Here is a 24463-nt window from a genome sequence, read left to right as displayed (position 1 = left end):
ACATATCTAGGTTAAACACTGAAAAAAACAATGTTTCATCTGATCTGATTTAAAAAACAAAACAAAACAAAAAAAAAACCACAAAACCAAACTTCATGATGAAAACAGTAAAATTAGTAATTTTAAAAAACTCTGCCCCAGTGAATTCCTTTTGTGCAAAAAAGCAAGAGTGAGAAGCACAGTACAAAAGATACCGCTAATATAATAAAAACATCCCTGTTAGCATTTTTATTAATTATTTTCATAAACATATATTGTGCCTTGCAATTAAAATTCCGTGTGCCTGAGTTGCCATGGCAGCACAACTTCCACAGAACAATAAATTCTTCCAGCTCAGCCACGACCAGCGCTACAAAGCTGCGAAGAAGGCTGCATTTGGAAGGTTTGCGGGGCGACTGGTGGAAATAGGGCAGAAATCAAGAGGAAAAAATAGCTTCCACTGTTTAGAAAAGGCAGAAATCGATACGAAGCGAGCCTTTCGTATTGCCAGCGTGGCTTCTGAGGAATGCAAATTCTGACTTCCCCCCACTCCCCGAAATTGTCTTCTCGGTCCCCTAATAGCTGAAAACAATCCTGATAGACTATTTCAGCAGCGCTCACCTCGGGCAGCTTGGCCGAAGCTATAAATAGTGCCTGCTGCCATCTGCCATGCTATTCCTGTGCCGACGGCGCTGCTGGCGCTGGGCTCGCACCGCGCTGCCAGGCCTGCGGCTGGGGAGCCGGCAGCCACGCAAAATCAGAGTGCAAGACGGAGATAATGAGGTGAGGAACAAAAATGGTACCACTGTAATTAACTGCTGGTTTGATATTCATTACTATAAAGAAATCGGATGAATGCTAAGAGCACCTTAAAAAGTACAATTAATAATACTGTGTACAGTCTGCAGGCACTTTTCTTACTGTAACATTCAGACACAGTTCCTCACGATGACACCATTCTTGCTTTCAGTTTCATAGAAATTAGTAATAGATAAAAATAAACCTCAAATATCAACTGCAGTAGCCAAAAATAATCCAGTTGGGGAGCCAAATCTAACTTTCTCAATGAGTCAGCACCAGGAATTTGGAACGAGTTAAGAGACCAGCGCTTGCCCTCTCCTCCCCAGACCCTCAGTTCGGTCCACCATCACCAGACCAGTGCACAGACCCTGTTAGTGCTCTTTCAAGACAGAAGAATGACAAGAAAGCATCTTTTCACTTCCAGAGTAATCCAGACAGCTCGGATTTTCAGAAGCAAACCATCATACTATCGGTATGCCTGTAGTTCAACATCTTTCATGCAATACCCACCACATGGAATGATGTGAGCACACATGACCACCATGGCTGATAAACGCCTGATTTCACTACAAAATAGATTGCAATGAAGTTGACTACAAACTTACTGTCTGGCACTGCCAAACAACGTCGCCAATTTGGGAAAAAGACATGGTATTTGATTTTTTTTTCCCCTGATTAAATACTTTGGGGGTTGATTCTGCTTTCACTGTGGTCAGAAGCAGAACTGCTACTGATTTAGCAGTGCTATGGCTTCACTGTTCTAAAATAAGAGCTATCTCTACATAAAGATTTTGACATCACTATTCAGAAGTTATATAAAATTCAGCAATGTTTCGCTTATATTTATAAATCTGTGCCTGTAGAGTTGTTATCAATAGATTGAGCAAGCACATTTTGCTTATTTTTTTAAATGGTGTAGTTCCGAGTACATTTGTCACATCCCATGTATTTGGTTCCCCAATATTCTTAATGCTTTCAAAGCAGATCTCTCATTTCCCTGCTCGTTCATGTATGCATCCTATATAGCAGATCAAGGGAAGTGATAATTCTTCTGTACTCAGCACTTGCGATACTGCATCTTGAACACTGCGTGTCCTGTGTCAAGCCCGTCAGTACAAGCGATGTACCAACAAAGCGGAGAGAGTGCAGCAGAGGTCCACCAAGAGAGCTTGAGGGCTGAAGCACATGATACGAGGAAAGGCCAGGGCTGCCTGGTTTAACCTGAGAAAGAGAAGGCTAAAGTGCAAGCTAATTGCAGTCTATCGAGAGGGAGGTTACAGGGAAGATGGAGGCAGACACCTACATTTTTCTGATTCTCTGTGTACTATACTTATAAAATCTCAAAGTCATTTAAGTCAAGAACTTTTTTCCCCGCAGTTACGACATGGGTTGTTTGTATTGGTACACTGGTATTTCCTTTAGTACAGGAAATTTTATTTTTCTATCATTTTTATACAAAAAAATGGTTTGACATAAACCATAACTGCCTCAAGCTTTTTCATTTAGAAAAAATAACATAAAATGATAACCTTGTTTTGTTTACTATATCAAGATCTTTGAAGAGTTGAGTAATTTTATAGTCTGTACATAAACATCTCCAGCTTCGCTCAAACCTACTTTTAAGTGTTCCGCCACCAAATTAAGCAAAATTGTTCCTAATATTTTCCTAAAAATTCATGCAAATTGCATCATTCTATGATAACGCATGATAAGCTCAATTTAGCCTGCAGTCTTCCAGCTTTTTGGAATCTCTCTAGTTCTAAAGAAAATATGTATTTCCACTACCTATAAAATCTAACAGATGCAGAATGATATTGGGAATCGGAGCTTCAGACCTATCCACGCTGGGACTTAAGTGCCAGGTAAGCTAGAGTGAATTGCCAGCACACGAGCTATTCACACTAACAACTGCTTGGTCACAGTTACGCTAACAGTACTGCCACTCATCTTCATGAAAGAGATGTAAGAATAATGAAAGCTTACTTACCTCTGGCTGTTTTTCTTTGAGATGTGTTCTATACGCGTACGCTCACCCTGTGCATTGATGGGACACTAGGAAGGCAGTGCACCAGCACAACAGGTTACCCAGAGTGGATTCAGAACCCCCCCTTGGGGGTCTGTAAGACTTTGCTAGACCAAGCTGTAGCTGCCTTGATTTAGTGATAGCGACAGTCCTGCTCTGAGAGAAAGGCTTGACTAGGTGACCTCTAGACATCCCTTCCCCATCTCTGGTTGTGCCTCCTGGATGGACCCTTCAGACATACAATGTAGCTTGTCCTGTCTCTGCTTCTATTTAGGACCTCTGCTATAAGGATTAGAGTTCTCCAAGAAGACTTGGAGACGAGAAGAAGAAATGGGTAAAGGAAGATCCCACTCAGGAATCGGGCTCCTAACTCTGGCTGAAAGTCACCTGCTGTGGTGAGAATTTGTCCCAGCTCAGCTGTCTGGTTCAGAAGGATGGCATCTGGTGATCAGTATTGTTTTCCCTGACAGCAGCCAGGATCTTCCAAAGCTTTCATATTTCCATTGCGTGAGCGTACACAAAGCCTGCCTCCATGGAAAGGAGCTTAGTTTGTGAGTGGAGTGAGGTACCTGGCAAGTAGTAGTCACTTTAGTATCTACACAGCAAGTCAGTAGGAGGAGATAGCAAATATTCACATTTACTTTTTACAAGGTAATCTTTCTGACAAGGTAATCTCTAACATAGTACTGTTAACTTAACCCACGTACTGTTAACTTGCACACTCTTGACACTTTAAATATCCACTTTTGCTTCACATGGGAATTCGCCTCAGCAGCGGAGCCAGTGAAACAGGAACATTCATTCCCTCTTTCTAGGCAGCTAGCAGAATTTTAGTTTCTCAGAAGTGACTCTATCAATGATTTTGTTTCAATTATATGTTCAGACTGCCAAACTGGATAAAACACATCCTTTGTAAAATTTTCATCTCATCCCTGAAAAGATAAATTCACCCTGCCTGAACAAGCAAAAAAAGCACAGAAGAGGTTTCTTCTAAGCACATACAAATACTAATCCATGGACAACTTGAGGTATAATCAACATAGCTTAAAAAAAATTCTTATCAGTACAGAAATATACAGCTAAATTCCTGCAATTTTAGAGTTTTTTGACTAAAACAGAACCACAGAGTTGTTGAGGTTGGAATGGACCTCTGGAGATGGTCTAGTCCAACCCCCCACTCAAAGCAGAGGCAGCTACAGCAGGTTGCTCGGGACCAGATTCAGTGTTCGAGTATCTCCAGGGATGGAGACTCAGCAACCGGCGTGGGCAGCCTGTCCCAGTGTTTCACAATGCTCACGCTGAAAGTTTTTTCTTATCATTAAACAGAATTTCCTGTATTTCAGTTTGAGCCCATTGCCTTTGTGCTGTCACTGGGTAACACTGCGTCTGCCTCCGTCTTCTTTAACACCTCTTGCCACCAGGTATTTATACATATGGATAAGTTCCCCATGAGCCTTCTCTTCTCCAGGCTAAATAATCCTAGCTCTCAACCTCTCCTTGGACAATGGATCATCTTCATGGCCCTGTGCTGGACTCACTTCCACATGCCCATGTCTCCCTTGTCCTGGGAGCCCAGCACTGGACACTGTGTCTCACCAGGGCTGAGCAGAGGGGAAAGATCACCTCCCTTGACCTGCCGGCGATGCTCTGCCTTATGCACCAAAGAGGATGTATCTGCTCACCATACCACCTGTAGGCCTTCATGGCAACGGCTGGTTACCAACGCTTTCACACAAGAATATCCATCTAGCGAGCTATGGTAACCAGCATCACATTCCTTTTCTATTTACTTGCCACTAATAGTAAAACTATATACATGAGCAGTTAATAAAGGGTTGTTTTTTATTAACATGTCACTCTGCCTGGATGGTATTTCTTCCAAAAAAGCAAAGGTGCTATGAACAGATAAAACATATCAAGCACACTAACCAATACCTTTTGAAATAGTGTATTTCTTTATTAATGTATATATTTAGAGGAGACTAGCAAATTTTTTTCCATTTCTGCAGCAGACAAGAAGTTTCCATCACAGTGAGGTTTCGAGGCCAGAAGCTAGTGCTTTGATTGTAAAACATTAAGCCTGAAGCACTACAAGAGAGCAGCAGAACAAAAGGTTTTTATCATTACTCTTCATGCTTTAATTACCTTCATCAAATACCATCTGAGACTAGCTATTTTTAAACCCCTCCACTGATTCTGTAATTATACTAACTTAACACAGATTTTATTCTTCCCTACTTATACAGCTCTATCCTAAATAAAACGTAATGTATTTGTGTAGAAAGTACCATAGGATATTCACACACCAATCAATCTGAAAACAGCAACTTCCAGACACAACTCTAGGCTACAGTTGTCCGTTAAACACAAACAAACTCTATAAAAGGGAAACAGAAGTGAGAGCCTGAAAGGATTTAGCACTACAAACCACTTCAGTAGCAGAGGCAAGTGGTCATTAAAAGATTTGCTTTTATGCGGTGGAAATACAATTTGTGATCATTTAAATACAAATTGACACAGTGTCGTTTATTATTACTTATGTGGTATAATTTTTTACGCATCCATTGGGACAATGAAAACCAAAATGCCAGTTTCTTTTTTATTTATCATCACTTTCAACCTCTTGCATTGCAGAGTTAATATCTGTCACTAAAAACTGTAATATTTGCCAAGAAGAAATGAGATATTATTAAATACTTTTATTGTATCACAATTATTAATATTAAAAACTTTCACTTTTACTTATCATCAATTTCTTAAGCAGGCTTCTTTACCTTAGCTAAATCTAAATTCTGAACTAGACATTAGACAGACAAGCCTTTCTAGAGGCCCTAGATAAAAGGCGTCCAGCACTGAAACCATCCTCATCACTGAACTGTTGAATGAAATTTAGAAGAACAAAGCCACCCCCCCACCCCCCCCAAAGCAGGACAGACAGGCAAACTGTACACACGGAAACTGAGAAGAGGCAGGAGAACAGCCCACTGGAAAGAAGGGAGAAGTTGCCCACTGACAACTGTAAGCAGATGCAGCCCAGCAAAAACTGACACATCGATTACATCAAACGCTTCAAAAATTAAAGCAGAGTAACTAGGCATACAGGGAAAAAATGAGTAAACTGTCATGGGACTAACACACACAAGCAGCACTCTGAATTGGAACTAGAGTCAAAAACGTCTTTCGAAAATTTCCTTTTCCAGGAAAGGTCCTAAATGACGACGCTTCAGACTCACGTTCAGGCTGGCTTTTTCTAGCTAAACAAACATCAGGTTTTTTTAACGTGCAATGGCAGACCGTACCAAGGGAGGCAGAGCACACCCATCTCACATCTGCTGTTTACCTCAAAGCTGGGACCTTGAGACATGAGAAACATCTATTTAAAACCTTCTTAAACCAAGGACAAAATTTAATCCAATTCTTCTGTATCGTCCCCAGCGAGCATTCAAAGGGAGCTCTCCATAAGCTCTTTCTCAAACATTCAAAGAAAGCAGACTATCATCACAAGAGGGGTCAAATGATTGACAAAGTAGGGAGCGTTTCTCCAACAGAGGGGGGGGGGAAAAAAATCAATATATTACCATGAAAACCTATTTGTAATAAATCAAAATCTTGGTAGAGAGCCTATTAACACAAGTTTAAAAGGTGAAGAATAGAAAGAAGGGGCAAAGATCCCAAAACATAAAAAATTCATGCTGTTTGATTTAAAAGGCTTCTCTCTTTTACACATTTTGAGCTGGATCAATAAATGCTTTTTAGGAATATTCTTAGTATTGTGTAACTTGCACATGTGTTAACTCAAAATATAATGCAACTCTCCATTGTTCTGGAAAGCTAAAGGAGTGCTAAGTATAGCTCAAATCCTGACAATATTTTTTAAAATACCTAATTTGTTCATTCTGTGTTCTTCTGCTTTGATAATTATTTCTTTTCATCTCTCCCTGACTCACACACTGAGGCGACCAAAGGAGAATGAACAAATAGAGGTGGGAGGAGAGTTGAGAAGTGGCATGGACTTGAAAAGCTTTGAATGCCTTCAATCATCTGGAAAATCACAAGTACCAACCTTTTAACTTCTGTAATTAAAGACTCATGACACGTAGTACCGAGCAGCTTTTAGTAGTTCACTACTCAGTACAATTACATTTTAAAGGCTTTGCCTCATTTTTATGCCGCTTTTCGTTTCTAACACAATATTTAAACAACCATACTTTGATTTTCACACTGGAAAACAGAACCTGATTTGCAGTTGTGAAGGACAAGAAAAAACTGAAGGGAAGGCACTAGAGAGGAGCCAAAGCTCTGCCATTCTTCAGCCACGCTGGCTTGAGACATTACTACTTAGCTCCTGATGGAAAACTACATCTTGATCTTATGGGAGAAAGAAATGACAGAAAAAGCAATGCTGAAACTTTTAACCAAAACAGAGTAGAAGTCGCATTTTACCCAGAGTCAAGCGTGATGCATCAGCAGTGCTGCATCCTTCTTCTACACTGCCTCGAGGGCTACCAATAGCTGGATTCTCCATCCACAAAGATATTTTGACAATACTGCGGCATTCATATGGAAATTATTCACCTTGAATATGCCTTTGAAGGTAGCATCAGAAAACATCAGAATTTCTATTTTTGTTTATGTTTTAGAAATTAAGTCTTCTCTTAAAAAAAATAAAATCTCTGAGTGCATGTAGCCTTTTAAAATATTGCTAGAATGCCCTCATGATACAGGATATAAACCAAGAGCAGACAGAATCTTAAAAATGGGGGAAAAGAATATGCATGATCGTGTCCACCATATTAAGATTTTAGTTGATACTCATTTACAAATCTGTGGCAAGCAAGATTTTAAGTTCTTGCTTCGAATATCTTCTTACTCTCAATTTTCTACCTAATTTTGGCAGCTATTGTCAGTAGGTATTTTAGAAGTACAATACATATTCCTCAAAAGGGAGATTACACGTCACCGCTTGCTGTGGCATATTCCATGCAAACCCACACCCACAAAGAATTGTATTAGATAATTGGTCACATTTCAAGAACAAGAACCTGATTTTTTAAGAACTAAAAATTGTTCAGCACTCCCTACAATTAAAAGACAATGGCATGTACAATATGCTGTATTTCAACCCTAAATTTAGATAAATATAAATCAGTATCTCCAAATCCAACACAGAAAGTCTTAAAGAAATTTTATGTATCAAACATACAAATAACATTTTATTTTTAAAAGAAAGACGTGAAAAACAAATTGCAAAAAAATGCATTTTAAATCAAGTTGAAATGCATGAAAATAACATCATGTAAACAGAACGCAAGGCTGTACAATAAGGAGCTTGCAGGCTCCTTTTCTTCAAGGTTCTTTTTCTTCAAGGAGAAAGAGCAGTAATTATATCACTGCTCAGGCCCAGGAGATGGGAATCAGGACAAAGAGAATGCATTTGAAAGTAATCCATGTCAGACCTGTTAATACCACAACGTACATCTCTCTGACATTAACAGAGACCAACAGACACAAATAAAGTGCAGACAGTAGATAATCTGTTTATATTTCTACTCTGCTTTTTAGTTAAGAATGGATTTTGTGAAATGAAAGGGTTTACTGAAAGCTATATGCAAAGTTCTTCTGCTATTTTTCAGTAATTATTTAAGAATTGTTGCAATTAAAGAGACAAAAATAGTGACGGATTATTTCTCCTGAACGAGACAGCATCCCTGTTGCTACAAGCAAGGTTCTCCATCACTAAATGTTTAATCCTGTTTATCCTATGCAGATGTGTTTAAGAAAATCAAATAACTATTCATTTTTTACTTAAAAAACCCCAAATTTTATCAAGGCCTTATAAAAAGTGTTCTTAAATGCTGAGACCTTGTGGATTCCAATTCCTCTATTTTTTAATAATATAATCATATCCAGAATCGGTTTGGTGTGTAGATGTAGCAAAATAACATGTTCAGAGTCAGTTTGCACCTATTGAAATGAGTATGTAAATAAATTTATCTTTTTTTTCCCCCCACTGTTTTTCAGCAGTGAGAATGCTTCTAAGTCCTGCAAACAAAAAAAACCATTTCTATCTAAGTATCTAATAGCAGAAACAGCAAATAGCACTGTCCAAAGAATTGCCTGCATGGAATTGGCACTAGTAAATCCTACCAAGACAGACTTTTCCCACTCCCACACTTAGAGATGGGGCAGGCAAGTGGGTTGAATTAATTTTTCACAACAGTGAAGAGAAGGAGAAAGGTATTTTTAGAAGAGCAAAGAAACAAAACCAAGGTTAGTTTTTTATCTTAACTCTCACCTGAAACCTCCCCCCCCCCCCCTTTTTTTTTTTAAAACTGCTGTCATTGCTTGGAGGTTTATAAACCTTAAGTTTCAAGAATTTCTACCAATACTTCCTCTCAGCAAATATACGTCTACAGAAATCTAAACCCCAAATAAAGGAATAGGAGTAAGGCAAGAGCCTGGGCTGGTAAGGAAGTTGCACAAAGTAAATTACTTACATTTATTAGTACCTGTACAGTCTGGGAACCACAATATATATACCCAACCAGCAGAGTCTAAGTATGCAATGACTCATACAGATGTAACTCAATTTATCTTTCACAGAAAATAAAACAAATGGTTGGGACTGAACATAAATATCTAAGTTTGAACAGCAACACTATGGCCTATGTTGAGTACTGTAACTGAGCAGAATAATGACCAACAAAATATGGGCCTACATTTAGAAAACTGAAAAAACTATCTGAAATTCTTCAGAACAGAAACTACTACTCAACTCAATCACACTCATCATTATTTAAAGATTTATTTTTCTGCATATACTTCCACAAAGATTCAAGATATCCCTTACCTTAAACAGTAACCAAAGGAACACCTTTTTATAACTTACTATATAATGTAATAACATCATTTGCCTGTTTCTCTGCAACTACTGAAAAACATTCAATTTTAGGGAGTACTTTACTCAAAACCCACTTGCTTGCCGTATGAAGTCTATTTCTCGTCTACCGAGCAGGCTCACTGAATCTCCTCCTTTTGTTTGTGAATCCTCTATGTCAGTAATAAAAGAACTCTGACATTAGTAAATACTATCTAGATCCCATCTTATTCACATTACTAACACATATATAACATCAAGTCTACAAAACTTAAGGAAAAAACCACCAGAATTCGCTGTATAAGCAACCCCTCATTCATACCTCCATCACACTACTCCTAGTTCAGCACAAAGAACTAATTCCCGCTTACTAAGCGATTAATGCAAAAGTTTCCATTCCTCATGGTTCCATATGAAAATTACATTGCAAAACACCAATCCCCTCTGAGTCACGTAAATTCACTTCAAACTGAGCCATGCCCCTTGGCAGGGCAGAGGGGATGCTGAGGAGGGTGGCTGCAGGGCAGGTAGGAAGCTCAGAGGTAGGCAGGGAGAAGGAAGGGAGCGCTGCTCTTCCCAAAGCTCTCTGCAACAGCCCGGCAATGGGGTTTCTGCCTCGTTTTACCTGGCTCCACGCGAGTAGCGCAACTCTAACTGAAGCTCTGACTCATGCATCCCCGTTTTAGTGTCGGTATTCTCAGCACAGTCAGATTGAGTAGTGCTCTACATCATCATTACTCTTGGTTTTTTACTTTTAGGTTTTGATTTTAACACAAAATACAATTACTTTGCTAAGAAAAAATACTGGTTTTCCATGCATCCATCACAAAATACTTTCCTAGCTTCTTGGCATGATGGGAAATCAGAACTGTAAAAAGATCCATATATTATAGAACAAGATTGGTAGGCAACTTAATGAACGTAATAAGAAAAGTTTTTAACATAAATGGGAAATATGATGATAATAACTATTAAGATACGTGCAACAGTTGTAACATTTAATTTGTGTATTGTATATATATAATGTGTTAGACACTAAAGGAATCTGTACAGCATAAAAATTAAAAAGCAAACTATATTAGCATTTCACTTCTAAGAAGAAAATGACTGACTATAATTAAGACAAATGACTATACTACATATCCATTTAGCATACAGAACATTATACATTGTCACTGGATTTGGAACATTTTATGCTAAAACCTTTCTTAAAGCAGACAGGTGTCATTTCCACTTAACTGTTGCTAAATCTCTTTGCAATAAGTACATGCATTAAATATGACCAATGTTAACGAAAACATTATTTTTTTTTAGACAGTGGCATTCAGAAGTAGTTACTTTCTCTAATTTGCTTTTGCCCACTAGCACCTACACTGTTGAAAATTGCAGAGGCAGAGAAATGCTGCTGCCACATGGTACACTGGCAATGTAGACTGTTTATAACAAGAAATGAAGACAACAGACATTTCAGAGTCTACTGACACTCTTATGGTGTAAATTGTAAACCAATTTCTGAGAAAAACTGAAGTTACTTTAAACAATTACTAATGTAAAGTCATAAAAGTAAGATAAATTGAACTTGATAAATTTTATTTTCCTGCCCCTCTTTAAGAAAACTAACTCTATACTAAAAGGAACCTCCTTTGGTTTCGCCAAGCGCACAGCCTCTATTTCCCTTTGGCTCCTTAGCAGTAACTTGCTAGCATCCCAACTGACACCTACTCTGCGAGCTTTTCCTTGTATTTTCTTGGCCAAACTAAACAATCGTCTCAGATAAAGGACAGCCATCTATAGCCATCATCATCCTCATCAAACCCACTCTCCCCACAGCAGCGGCCAGCAAAGCACCTGAGCAGAGCGCCCAGCACAGCTCAGCAGTCTCCATCATTTGCAGTCTTTGTAAAAGTGGACAAGTATGTGACAAGTGCGACATGGGAGGCAGGATCAACCAAACGATCTCACCACCTCCTCCAGACCTATGGTCTATCAGATATTTCCCCTTAGTAGAACGACAAAAACAGGCTTTGGCAACACAAGGAACTATCAAACTATTCAGGCTGTGCCTGTGCTTTCTCTTCTGCCTTCAGTCCCATGCTTTTTTAAAACTGTGAATGAAGTGAGTAATATAATTTAAATTTCTGTTCTGTATACTGTAAACCATTGCATCCAAAATTAAGACAGTAACGTCCATAGGGCAAGAAAATCCTCACACACTTCTTCAGACAAAAGCAGTCTATTATACGCTCCACTTTTAATATATTTATTATCCATTCTCTTTATTTTCTCAAGTATTATGTTGTTGAATCAGTTGAGCAGGCTTTACAAAACTTTGCCGACCTACTGGAAACACGTTCTGTTTCAATAACTTTAATACCACTGACTAAACATTAGCACTGATACCATTCATATACCAGCTTGTCATTAAAAGTGTTCATGTGTAGTGTTTCTGTTTTAAATCTGTTTTTAAAAGCTTCACCACCATTCTGCGACCTCTTCTTTATCTTGTCATTTCTCTGGTATTTGTTGCAACAAATAACAAGGCCTGCTTTCAGTACCCAATTACAGGAACAATGTTATCCTGTAACTGCATGAGACAGCTTTTCATTAAACTTGCTCTCACCAATACATCACTATTAGCGATGCATTAAGATGTATTTTTAGCCTCGTTTCTTATGGAAATGAATCTTCCCCAACTGCTCCCTGGGTTCCACTTTTCCCTCAGTTCGTATCTCCTTTCAATATCCCCGGCGAGGGGCAGCAGGAGGGGATTTTCACTGACACATAAAGGAAAGGCGCTTGACACTTTTAATTGTTACCCATTTTATTATTTGTAGACAAACTGTTTATGACCAGTAGGTCAGGAATAAAAAATAAATGACTTCAAAACTAGTCTTTTCACTAAATCACGTTCTTCCTTGCCTCTACAGATCTACACTGCCCAGCAGTGACTGCAAAGGCATTAATTTGTTGTACATGTGAATAACTAGCTAGTTACTTAACAAAAACCACCTTCATATTTCTCAAAGGCTAGAACATTACATTTGGGGTTTTTTTTGGTTGGGGGGGCGAGAAGCGGTCCTGAGAGCTTCAGTAGAGGAAGCTTGGGAGGTTAACGTCCTTCACAAAATCTCTCGTTTTAAATTTTGGCCAAAACATTCTTCTTCATTATTATGCAGACATTTTTGTTTGGTATTTAGGTAACTCTGAACAAGTTGTTCTCATACCAATTTCTTCTATGTTGTTCGCTTTGAGAAAAAGGATGTTATTTTCTAAGATTCAAATTAGTTACTCACATAGAGAACACCTCAATTTCTTCCACAAAGAGGACCACAATTGCACTTGCTCCCCTGTCCAAAGATTTGTATTTTTTCTTTACCTTTGGGGTCAGCTGTGTTTTAATCATTATTAAAACAAATCCATTCTGCTCTTTCCTTGATAACATCAAGTATTTAGTTGTTCTCTTGGGGAGGGCAGGAGGGCTGAGACCTTTGCTTCTACACAGACATAGAGGACAGTAAGAGGCATGGGATAACCAACTGTAATCGGCATCATCTGCAAAACGAAGAGCCTGAGGAACATCACAACAGTACTTACAGAGATATCTATTCACATTAATAATACCTTTTCTCAGCTCCCTATTTTGAATAAAGTATCGTGACTTACAGTACAAACAACAGCGCTCCAAAACAGTACATTTATTTACACTGTTAATAATTCTTTCCCAACCGCATTGTCCATAAATACACTATCAGTACAATTTATCACTTACATAACCTTACCATAAGTAATGCTGCAACAATCCTATAAACTAGCGATTTAAGACTCCATACATAGTCGCATCCACGTAAGTATCAGAATTATCCTGCTATTTTATTAAGGCTTTAGAAAGCCAAATATAGTGGAGAACCATTATTTCCTATGTGTAGGGTTTTCCATGCTAACAACCTAGACTCTTACTAGAATTTTAATGCTCTGCCCATATAGCTTGGGTATTATTCACATCTTCTTATCCACCTAGAAATGCCATAAGCATGAATAACTAACTGCACTTGGAAGCACAGGAAGTGTGGCAAGGTTGGTATTAAAAAGTTGATAATTTTTCACTGTGCAATATTTCTTATATAATGGTAACAGAATGAAACTCAGTACAGACAGTGTATACAGTTACCTCTGCAAAAGGATACAGCATCCGTCACATTTTAGAATACTGGCTGTAACAAAAGTAATTGCTAAACACTTTTCTGCTTTACGCAAACATTACAGAGGCATGTTCTGAAGCGTGCTGACTCTCCGGGATAACGTCTTCTAAAATATTACACTACTCTTCTGACTCTTCAAATTATTTTTATGCGGACAAACTTGCCACTGATGTCAGTATAAGATTTTTCTTACTGTTTTTGTTGTAAGGTAGCTTTGGGTTTGGTGTCTAGAAAATGCAGCCTCATCAGAAGCAGACATTTTCTTCACACTTTAACCAGGAAAATTTCCAAACTCTGGAAACTGTCCTGTCTAGCTATACTGAGAAACGCACTTACAGCTTTCCTGAAAAAGCCTTCACTAAGCGTTCACTTTCAGCTCCATATGGGCTAGGAAAATAATAATACCAATTCTAGCAAAGCCCTTCTTCACCTAGTGCCCCATTAAAGGAACCACGTAACTCAGAGTTCACATAAAAGTGTTGAATTGTGTAGCTGGTGGGGACAATTTTAAGAACTACAGTTCTAAATCTGGATTTTCTAAAATGCGTCATTCATCTCAACGAAATCACATCACTGGTCCGCTAAAGACATTAGTTCATTCCTTAGACAATGGATGCTGCTAATCACTCTGGTGCAATTTTGCCTCACAGCAAGAATTACCAGGGGGCAAGCAAACAAGGTGTTACCAAACAACTGTTTCAGCCGTTACTTTTCTAATTCTGTTTTACAGTTATTAATGCTCAAATCCAGATAGCACATACAAATGTAACAGTGCCAACTTCTAAGAAAACTCTTATGTCTAACATAATTATTTTGTTACACAAACCATGGAATTGGAAAAAACACAGTGAAGGAATGGATGTTGTCTACCTGTTGGCATCAACAAGAAGTAAAAAAAATTTCTCTACTGGATGATGGAAAGAGATAGAAAAAACAAACGCTCTTGGTTCCAACAGAGCAGAAATGTGATTTATTCTTACCCACCTGCTATCACCTAGCAGTATTTTAAAACAACCTCGTATATATTAGATGAAGAACAGCGTAAGTCACCCATCCTATCACCCATCCTGGGCACTGGACAGAAGTGTGACTGCTGAGTTTAAGAGAGCAGCCCGCTTCAAAAATAAATTTAACTGAAAGTCAGCCCAGCAAGATCAAGCTCTCCAGTAAGCATGCAATGGATGCTACCCACTGTGAAAGCAATGCAAAACACAGATTGAAGCAAGTCGTTGTTTCATTTGATTTCATTTTTCCACACACTGTCCAACCTCTCGTCTTTTACCCAGTTAAAATCTCCCTTTTGGAGTACAACTCTGAATCTTTGAAATATGTTTTGATCAACAAAAACTTACTTGGTTTGCAACTGCTCTCTATTAAGTATTAATTGTTCATGCCCCAGAGACTTCCAGTTCCCAATTTAAACTAAAAAGAGCAGTATAAAACGTGCTATTTGATACCAATATCATAACTCTAATCCATATTCAGAAAGGTTACCTAACTTTTCTACTCCCTTCTGATCTCAACCAAATTCTAAACAAGCACCAGATATGAAAGGCAAGGTGACAGTATCCTAAAACGTATGTGTGAGGTGCTTCCCTCATCAGTCAGGAGGAACCACCTAAACGCAGCTTTGAAAAGAATTCAAACTGTCCAGTTAGTTTCAGTCCCCTCTTACAACAGCTCTTCGTCTTCTTCTCCAGTCACGCTGCTTCCATTCACGATGCTCTCGGTACAACGCAGAGCACTGCTTGTTAGAAAAGCCTGAAAGCACTCGATTGCAACTACATGGAAAAGGGAGAACTGGAAAAGAGATGACTGACAAAATGAATGGAATTAAAAATATATAAATGAATGAAAGATAGGAGGAATGGAAACAATCCATTATGTTGATGGATCCATTAAATTTAACTCATAATAGTATTTCCTTCAGTGGTATAACTGTCAATCCCAGCAAGACAACTCAACAATCGGAGACAAAGAAGATCTAGGCTAAATATCCATAATCCCTAACTTGGATAAAAAAAATCATCATGTAATATGAGTTAGAAGAAAATTATCAAATTGGAAATCTCAGGAAGTTTACAAACGATCTGTGGAGATTATTTACTTGTTTTGGTAACAAATCCACAGCTGTTGAGTTACTCGACTGGGATTTTGGCTTGCTCAGCAATCCTGAAAAATCAGGCCAGGTGTACTTAGTAGCCTCAAATGAGTATTTAGGAACTTAACTTTAAACCCCCAGGTTTCGAAGTGCTGTTCTATCTCTTTCTGTTACACCTCAAAAAAGATCACAATATGCAAAGCTCTAAAAGCCAGGAGATACAATTTTTGCCTCAAAAAGTCCTAGGTATTCTTGATTATTTATTGCCTCTCTAATAGCCATTTGAGAATGACCTTTAAATTTAAAGATCTTACCCTGTGGGTATCTACCGTATAATACTGAGGTCTGGAAGACAGAGCAGATGACAAAGGAACACTGATTTGTGGCTGGGTGGGAGCCTGAGAGCTTCCATTCAGAACGCCATGGCTCCCTCTAACAACTTCTCAGAGCAACTATGATCTTTTAAACTTAAAGATCTCAACTAGAGATCTGAATTAGTTTTAGACGCAGCATGTTAGAAACAGAGAGGAGTGAGGTCACCGATTAGCCAGGAAAAGGGAATCTCAGAGAGACGAGGATAAACAAGGATGATCAAAAAGTGCAAAATTAGTTAGAACCCATCTGATCAGCTCTTGGTCATGTCTTAATAACTTGGGTTTTTTGCTTTGTTTTAAACAGAATATATTACAGGATAGAGAATTTTTACCTGGTGTCAGGATTGAAATACTATTACTTGAAGTTTAGGTAATAAAAACAGAACGTAAATTTAGAGACTGAGAACGCACTGAACAGATCAGATTTGGACCACCAGGTATTTTTTTAAATAAAAAAATAACGATGTGTAACCACAAGAAAAAGTAGCCGTTTAAAACCATCCAAAAAAAAGGAACAGAAAAATAGTTCTTGCTTTTGTAAGTAATCTTCCACTTCACAGGTCTAAGAAAATGAGTTTGGGGGGGGGGGGGGGGGGGGAATCAAAATTATAGAAATCAAAACTAGTAAAGGTAAGGATGGCTGTCTAAGCATCTTCTCTTTTCTTTCACATTCAGTCCTACTGAGAGAAATAAATTAACTAATCAGAAGTGTAAAAAAACACTGCTCCAGAAGCCAATATTTGATAACAACACAAGAAGAAACACCCTCAAAAACAAGGCATAAGGTTTCAGGCAAAACACTCTTAAAACACTTAAAATTTACACCTTTCCAAAACTTCCCACACTGACTGGAGGAAATTAATGCTTTATAGTGTCACACACATTAAAAAATCATTATGTCATTGAATGCATCACTGTTGATGAAAGGCTTCGTTTGGTTATGTTTTGTTCTGTTTGCTTCAAGGTTTCTGTAACATCTACTGGCTTAGTTCCAAGTCCGATCTGGAGTTCATCCCATACACCCAGATGGTATCTCTGCATGTGACAGGGTGGGGAGGAAGGATGTCCTCCTTCAACTTCAGCTGAGGAGCAGCTCAGATTTTATGTAAGCCCAACAACAACCCTACACAGAATACTTTGCTCAAACAAACAAAAAAATTGCAACAGAATTACAGTGCCTTCAGGCCAATTCGCTGATCCAGGGAGAGCATTAAGGCCTATTTACAATCACATATCATAGCACCAAAATATGTTTGGACCATAACGCATGTAGTTTCTGCCTTGCTGGTATGAAATTTAGTGTATGTGCTCAAACACTCGAGCATTCTCCAAGGGAATGTAACTCATAAGCATACGCAGCCTAAAAAAGTCATGACTTCAGGCATTAATTTTGTGAGTTCTGGATGAGTTTTAGATTTGAAATCTTTAAAACCAGCACTGCAGAATGTCAAGTCAAAAAGACCTCAGAACAGATTCATGCCTTTTCCTATACATAATTTTATCGCCTGTGAATTATCTAACTCATAATGAAATGAGTGTGAATTGAAAGTTGCCCATTTTACAGCCTATAACTATATATTTGATCAAGATCCAAGTCTTTAAAAACAAGGGACCAAAATAAAAAAGAAAAAAAAAATCTTTTCCATCACTGTTGAAAGTAAGCTTACAATCAAGCTGGTTATCAAAACCACTGATCGATTATGAGAAGTAAACAACTGGGTCTAAATTTAGAGTTACATTTTTCTAAGTGTTAATGCTAAAATTATTATAAATATTACAAATACGTATTTTTATTAGGGTTCAGAGCCAAGATTTTGCTACCAATCTTCTGAACCACTTCTAAGAGGTGGTAATGGTAACCAAGACAGGATACAAATCAACTGGCACAAAATATTAAATTCACATTCTAGATCTAACTGTGAATTCATGGAACTCCAAGAACAATGAAATCTAAATATAACACAATGTATGCTAATATTGCCCTAATTTTGAAAGAAAACAATTAATAAGAAAGCAGGTCAACTCAAACACAGCTAGAGATGCCATTGCGAAGAACCAGAAAGAACGGAAGAGACTGAACTGAGATAAATAATTTTGTCCATAACAGCACAAGACATAACCTGAACTTGATTTATATGCATGAGATTATTTTGTTGTGGACAATAAAGGCGGCACGAATAATAAACTGAAGTGTGACCAACAACCTTCTGTTATGCGGAAAGTTCTCACAGGATGAAAAAAGGCTTCTTGTAGCAGTAGTCAAGGAACCATGTTAAATATCTAACAAAAGTTCTATGCAACAGTAAACGGTTATATAACAATTTCTTTTTTTAAGATTACAGTCTCGTATAAATAGAAAAATATGTTTTTCATTTAAAAAAACCCAAACAAAACCCACACACTCCCTACAGCATTTGAGATTTCAACTCTAATTTTGAATGTTCAACTATTCCATCAGGTAAACTGGACAGTAACAGATGACAGCAGCAAAAAAAATAAGATTTAATCTTGATTCAATCTTAATCTTTAATCTAGTCACGGAATATTTTAATGCCTTTTATGTTCATACGGTCATATTTCACTTCAAGGAAAAGTGGCCAATATGCTGTTAAATTTAAAAAATAAGAGCAATGTAATTGGGGGGGGTGGGGGGGGGCTTGACAAAGAAACTATAACAAAATTTAGCCAAACTCTTTGGAGTTCAGATACAGAAGTTCTAAAATAATATCCTAGAGTTATACTTTTTAAACTGTCATGTTTTTACCACAACAATCTATATTTAAAGTTTTTTAATAATGTAAAATAATATAGCATAATATTCTTACAACTTGCATTTTTACATACCTGGAAGAATAATACTGTTTTTAAATCCTGCCTGTCAATTTGCTCATTCAGGAAATAGACTGAAAACATGAAGTGCAATGTACCAAACCGCAGCTAAGCATTCTTTCCCTTTTCTGTTTCATGGTCTATGCTTTTTTAGCAGTATTTCTTAACAGAGATGAGAAACGTGATTTTTTTGAACATATGTTAACATATTGTCTTCAGTTCAGCACACAAACACAGATGGACACTTGTTTCATGTGAGACTTCTGTCCTCATTAGTAATGCTTCTGCTGCATTCCCTTCTACTGTAATGGAGATACTCATGAGTCATGTTGTGTACTTGCTGAAAAATCAGAAGTTTAGGGCTTTCCATATCACTGCTAGACTGAAATAGAAAACTGAGCCAAATTTCCTTAAAATTCCAAGGTTCCCTGAAGTCAGTGGGAATTCTGCTTGCAGCAGGGATGAAGGGCTGGACCAAAATGTATGTAATTAATAATACTAACAAGCTACCGCATTTAAAAACTGTAAAAAATGCTTTTTGATTAAAAAATTGCAAAGTTTTGATGACTTCTAGACTGCAAACATTGTTAGGAGGCATGTTAGAAATGTCTGCTAGTGCCCACATCTTCATTTTTCAACATTTTAAATTACCAGTAACAAGAATGTTTCCAATAAGATAACAGAAAAAAAACCCAAACCTGCAGTATAAACCAAATATCCACCTGAAATTTCAAAATTTTCTGTACAAGCACATTATTTTTCAAATAATAATTACTTTATAAGGAAGAAAAATGAAAATACCCGTGGTCTTGCTGGTTTCTACAAGTTCACTTAATGAACAAGACATACTCAGTCATGAAAATAATTTAAACACTGACATCCAAAGCTACAATTTTGCATGACATTTTCCCGTTTTTTCCACATCTGGAATCCATGAACAAGAGGAAGAGGACTCGAGCTAGCCTGAAGATGCAGTGCTGCATGAAACTGCAACACAGGAAAACAAATTTGAGCACAGAGAATCCACTTCATGATTTAGCCACTTAAACACAAGGCACAAGCACCTAGCAAAGAAAGAACCAGAATGCACCTTAAAAATCACATTTTATTCACAGAACATAACTACTGATACTGGTTTTAAAAGAAAATGAGAAAACGTTATTAGGGGCAAACCAGCGTTACCTGATCTAATTGCAAAATGAAAGAAGTGGGATGGAACAGCTTTCCTCTATTAAAAAACCTAACGAGAATATATAGTTTTGGAGTTACGCTGACAGGCAGAGCAAACTACACACTGTTTCCAACTCTATAAATATATCAGCCCAGTTATATGGGGACCTAGTTTGAATTCTGGTTTTATTTCTCAATGGATAACACATTATTTCAGAAAACAGATAACATGCCGCTGATTAGGAGTGGAACAACATGGCCATACTCGATCCTCATCATGGCTCATCAAGATACTTGCCTTGTTCACTATGGGACTTTGTTGTTAGCTTCAGTGTCAACTTTGGTGATTGCAGAAATACTTGAGAAAATACCAGTTAGTTGTTGGGAACTGCTAACTATATGTCATCAGCCACAACAGGCTGTCAGGGAAATTTTCTGAAGGATTTTGTCCCTCCTTGAATACAATACTGCAGTCTCTGCAACGTTAGTAACCTCCGTATCCTTTATCCTATCGGTATGATATCACAAGTTTTCTAATGGCATGATAAAGTAGAAGACTTGTTGGACCTCTGCTGAACGAGCTGCAGCTTGGGAGGAGGGGTACCTGACTTAGCCACGTGTAGCGTAGGCATCCCTACTTTTGCAGCATCGCTTTTTAGTTTAAAAAATCATGGCATCTAGATAGGGTTAAGAGGCCCTTTTTGCTGTACACTGCCTATAATAATAGCTTGGCTCTTAACTACTATAATTATTGAAGAAAAAGTTAAAGTTCATCCCCTAATACGTGATATCAGAACTAGCAATATAGTCCTCTTCATGACTGCTTTGTTGGTGCTCTTCCAGAAGGTGTTTTGCTTCAGTAGCGAGAAAAGATGGGGACACTTGATCATACTGACACTTCTACTCTCACAGCCACCTTCCACACACACACAAAGACGCACAGCCACAGATGTTCATTTTTCACTCACGATTTTATTCAGAAAAAACAGCCGAAGTAAATTGTGCATTCTTTTCCTGACAGACCAAATATGAAAAGAAATATCCAGAGTTAGTATATGAAAAGAAATAAAGATGTAACAACGCAACAGAGCAGGAAGGTAAGAGCAGACGCTTTAGGTCGGCCCTTAGTTCCTCTAGCATCAATACTGTCTGCAACAGCGACTAGTCACAGGTGCCTAAGGACAAATATAAGAACAGGACAAACATACTGTGCCAATTCCCCCATCATAGTCTCCCAGTCTCTGGTAATCTGTGGCATACGGACTCCCAAGCCAGAAGCAGGATGACAGCACTTAATACACTATTCCCCTTTGAATTTTTCTGAATTTTTAACCCATGTCAGCTTTTGACATCCAGAGCATCTTTTGTCAATGTATTCCACTATTCACTGCATACTGCTACCTTGATTTTAATTCTTTTACACTGGAAGAGAAACCATGAGTAACTATATCCAGTTCTCCCCCATGACATTCACAACCTTACAGACCCCTCATACTCCCCTGCACTTTAGTCCTGTCTTTTCTAGGTTGGAAAATCCTAGAGACTTTAATTCTCCCTTAGAGAAGAGCAGTTCCTTTGTCATTCCTCCGAACTCCTTCCACCTGTGCTACCATGGACCAGTTACACTCAGTATTCACGGTCCAGACACACGATGGTGATGGTAGTGATGCTAATAGTTTTCTTTATTAATTATAATTACTGATATCTCAATACTTTTTGGTAAGCCATGGCTTATTGAACTACCATTTCCATAAGGCGATTTATAGTAACCCAAAATCCTCTTCCTGACAGGAAATGGATACAATTCATTTTGTTATTGTATGAAAACTAAGGGCTGCTTTACTTCAGAATCAATATTTATATTTATCTCTTGAATTTCATCTGCCCCTTGAAATCCAAATCTTTCCCAAAATAAATTATCAACAGGTATTCCTCACCTACATCACATTTCAAATCTCTTTTTACCAATGTAAAAAATGTTTGTCTTGCTATAAATTTATTTTTAAACAAAATCAATACCATTGTTACAAGAGCACTTTGCTATGATTTTTATTTTTAAAATACAGGCATTACTAAGGCAGTGAAATTCATAAAATAAGATGATCATCGAAGCACAATTGTATCAACAACCAACCATCACAGACATACTTTTCCCCCAAAAAGCTTCTCACACCAGGATAAACCAGAAGAAACGAGCTGCAGATGCACAGGGATAACATGGACAAAACTTCCAGCTGCACTTAAGCAATAACCCTCATATACTGCTATCAGAATCAAAGGAAATACAATAGAGAGATAAAGCATCTCTGTAAATCCCATCCAAAAATACTGATTCACCACCAAAACAGAATTTCTTCAGTTAGCAACGTTTACAAATAAAATCAGTGGCAAATAATATTTCAGCCCAACAGAAGAGGTTGGAGAACTTGTCATCTGTCGATGAGGCTTGTTGCCAAGACACCTGAAATCCAGTAAACAAGGTACAGCAACAGCTTCTTTTAGATACAACGAAATGCAGCCTGAATAGATTTAAGACTAGATGTAGTTCCCTTCAAGGACACGATCTTTCTAATACTCTCATAAAGGTTTTTACGTGAGTCAAGTGAAGAACACATCTATGCAACAGCAAAATTGAATTTAAAGTTCAAATTTCAAATTGAACTTTAAAAAACCCAAAAGCCAGAGATCAAGTAAAGCACAGCCAGCAAAGGAAAATAATTAATTGGTTGCAAGTTCCCAAGGTAAGAGATCACAGAAAATATGGTCTACAAAAGTCCTGAGTTGAAAAATAAAAAATCTTAAAAATAATTCAATTATGATAGCATGCAGTTATGCTTATATTTATTAGATTTTTTGCTTTTCTATATGTCATCTTCATAAGCCAACATGAGATACTGCCTGGACAATATTAAGTAGCCAATATTAGACAGAAAGTAGTTTTGGATAAAGGTGTTTCATTTATAGCCTGTGTTTGCTGTCTTGGCTTCAGTAATTTTAGCACACACTTAGCACTTATCCAACTCTAGCCACAAAGTGTTCCCCAAAGCCCTTGAAATGAAGAAAAAGCTGCCACTGAAACTTTGCCATTATACGACTGTTTACAACCCTTATGTACGTATAGTTGCATTAAAACTCACTATAAAAACTGCAGTGTCCAAAATCTACCTGATTATAGTAAAATTCTCTTATGAAGATCCAGTTCACCTATCAAGGGCATAGATGAAAAATAGACTAATCTGTTCTTGACCTAGTAACAATTCATTACTCGTAGTATATAGAACTCTCTTTTTTAATTACAACAAATTTTCTTACCATTAAAAACCCTAATAAACAAAGCTCTGCAAAAACCTTGTTGAGGCAGTTTAAGGCAGTATTGCCTTCAGCTGCCTATGCCACCCCTTCTGTGGAAGACTAACTCCACGTAGTAAAAGTATAAGCAGAGGACACACACCCACTTCAGCCACGCCAGCGTTCTCTGCCGTACAGCCCTACCCACTGCCGAAAATGGGTTTGTGCTAAGCTGCCAGACTGACCTGAAACAACCAAGGAAAGAGGAGGCGAGGCGAGGCGCGAGCATGTTTCATTCTGCTGCCGGAACGGTAACAATTCAAAACCACCACGGGTTTAGTCAGTGAACATGAATCAGGTTTAAACGGCACGTCGTACTGAGAGAGACCTACATGAATCTCAGCAGGAAACAGGAGGGTATATGTATTCCAAAGTGACACAAGTGTTTTGTATTTGAAAATCCTCATTTAAGCACAGATGTGAACACAGAGATAGAGTAACATAGTGGCATTAAGGTAAACCACCAAAATCAGTAAATAAAGGTCACTCGCTCTCAGTGTTTGGCCCCCCCAAAGCCACAATCTCACCTGGGCTCATTAGATGCAGTAATTTCATGCAACAGGTGAGGAGCAGTCCATCTGTGGAACAGTCAGCTCTTCTGCCTCAACACACAGTTCCTGTATTTGCTTCCCCACAATAAAACAGCTAATGACAACCTGTATGCTATCATCACTTAATAAACACCAAAAACCTGTGGGTTCAGCAAATGTCTTTCTTAGGTCAGAACAAATATGCCTGATCATGGAAAATATCATTTGTCCC

At 38.0% G+C, this 24463-nt stretch overlaps 1 protein-coding gene across 5 annotated transcripts in view; it reads right to left on the bottom strand.

Moving 5' to 3' along the window:
* RABGAP1L (RAB GTPase activating protein 1 like) overlaps positions 1–24463 on the bottom strand; it is a 257343-nt gene that overhangs the window by 136576 nt on the left and 96304 nt on the right. The window contains exon 1 of one of the 5 annotated variants that reach the window (XM_050901441.1): positions 23887–23941. The exons of the other annotated variants lie outside the window; for them this stretch is intronic. Within the exon in view, the coding sequence (XP_050757398.1) occupies positions 23887–23937 (51 nt within the window). The 5' untranslated portion in view covers positions 23938–23941. Of the gene's footprint in view, positions 1–23886; positions 23942–24463 lie in introns of those variants that run through there. 5 annotated transcript variants of the gene reach the window in all.

This window comes from Gymnogyps californianus, chromosome 8, assembly GCF_018139145.2.
Source record: "Gymnogyps californianus isolate 813 chromosome 8, ASM1813914v2, whole genome shotgun sequence".
Taxonomy (NCBI): Eukaryota; Metazoa; Chordata; class Aves; order Accipitriformes; family Cathartidae; genus Gymnogyps; species Gymnogyps californianus.
This window is presented reverse-complemented; position numbering and strand designations above follow the sequence as displayed.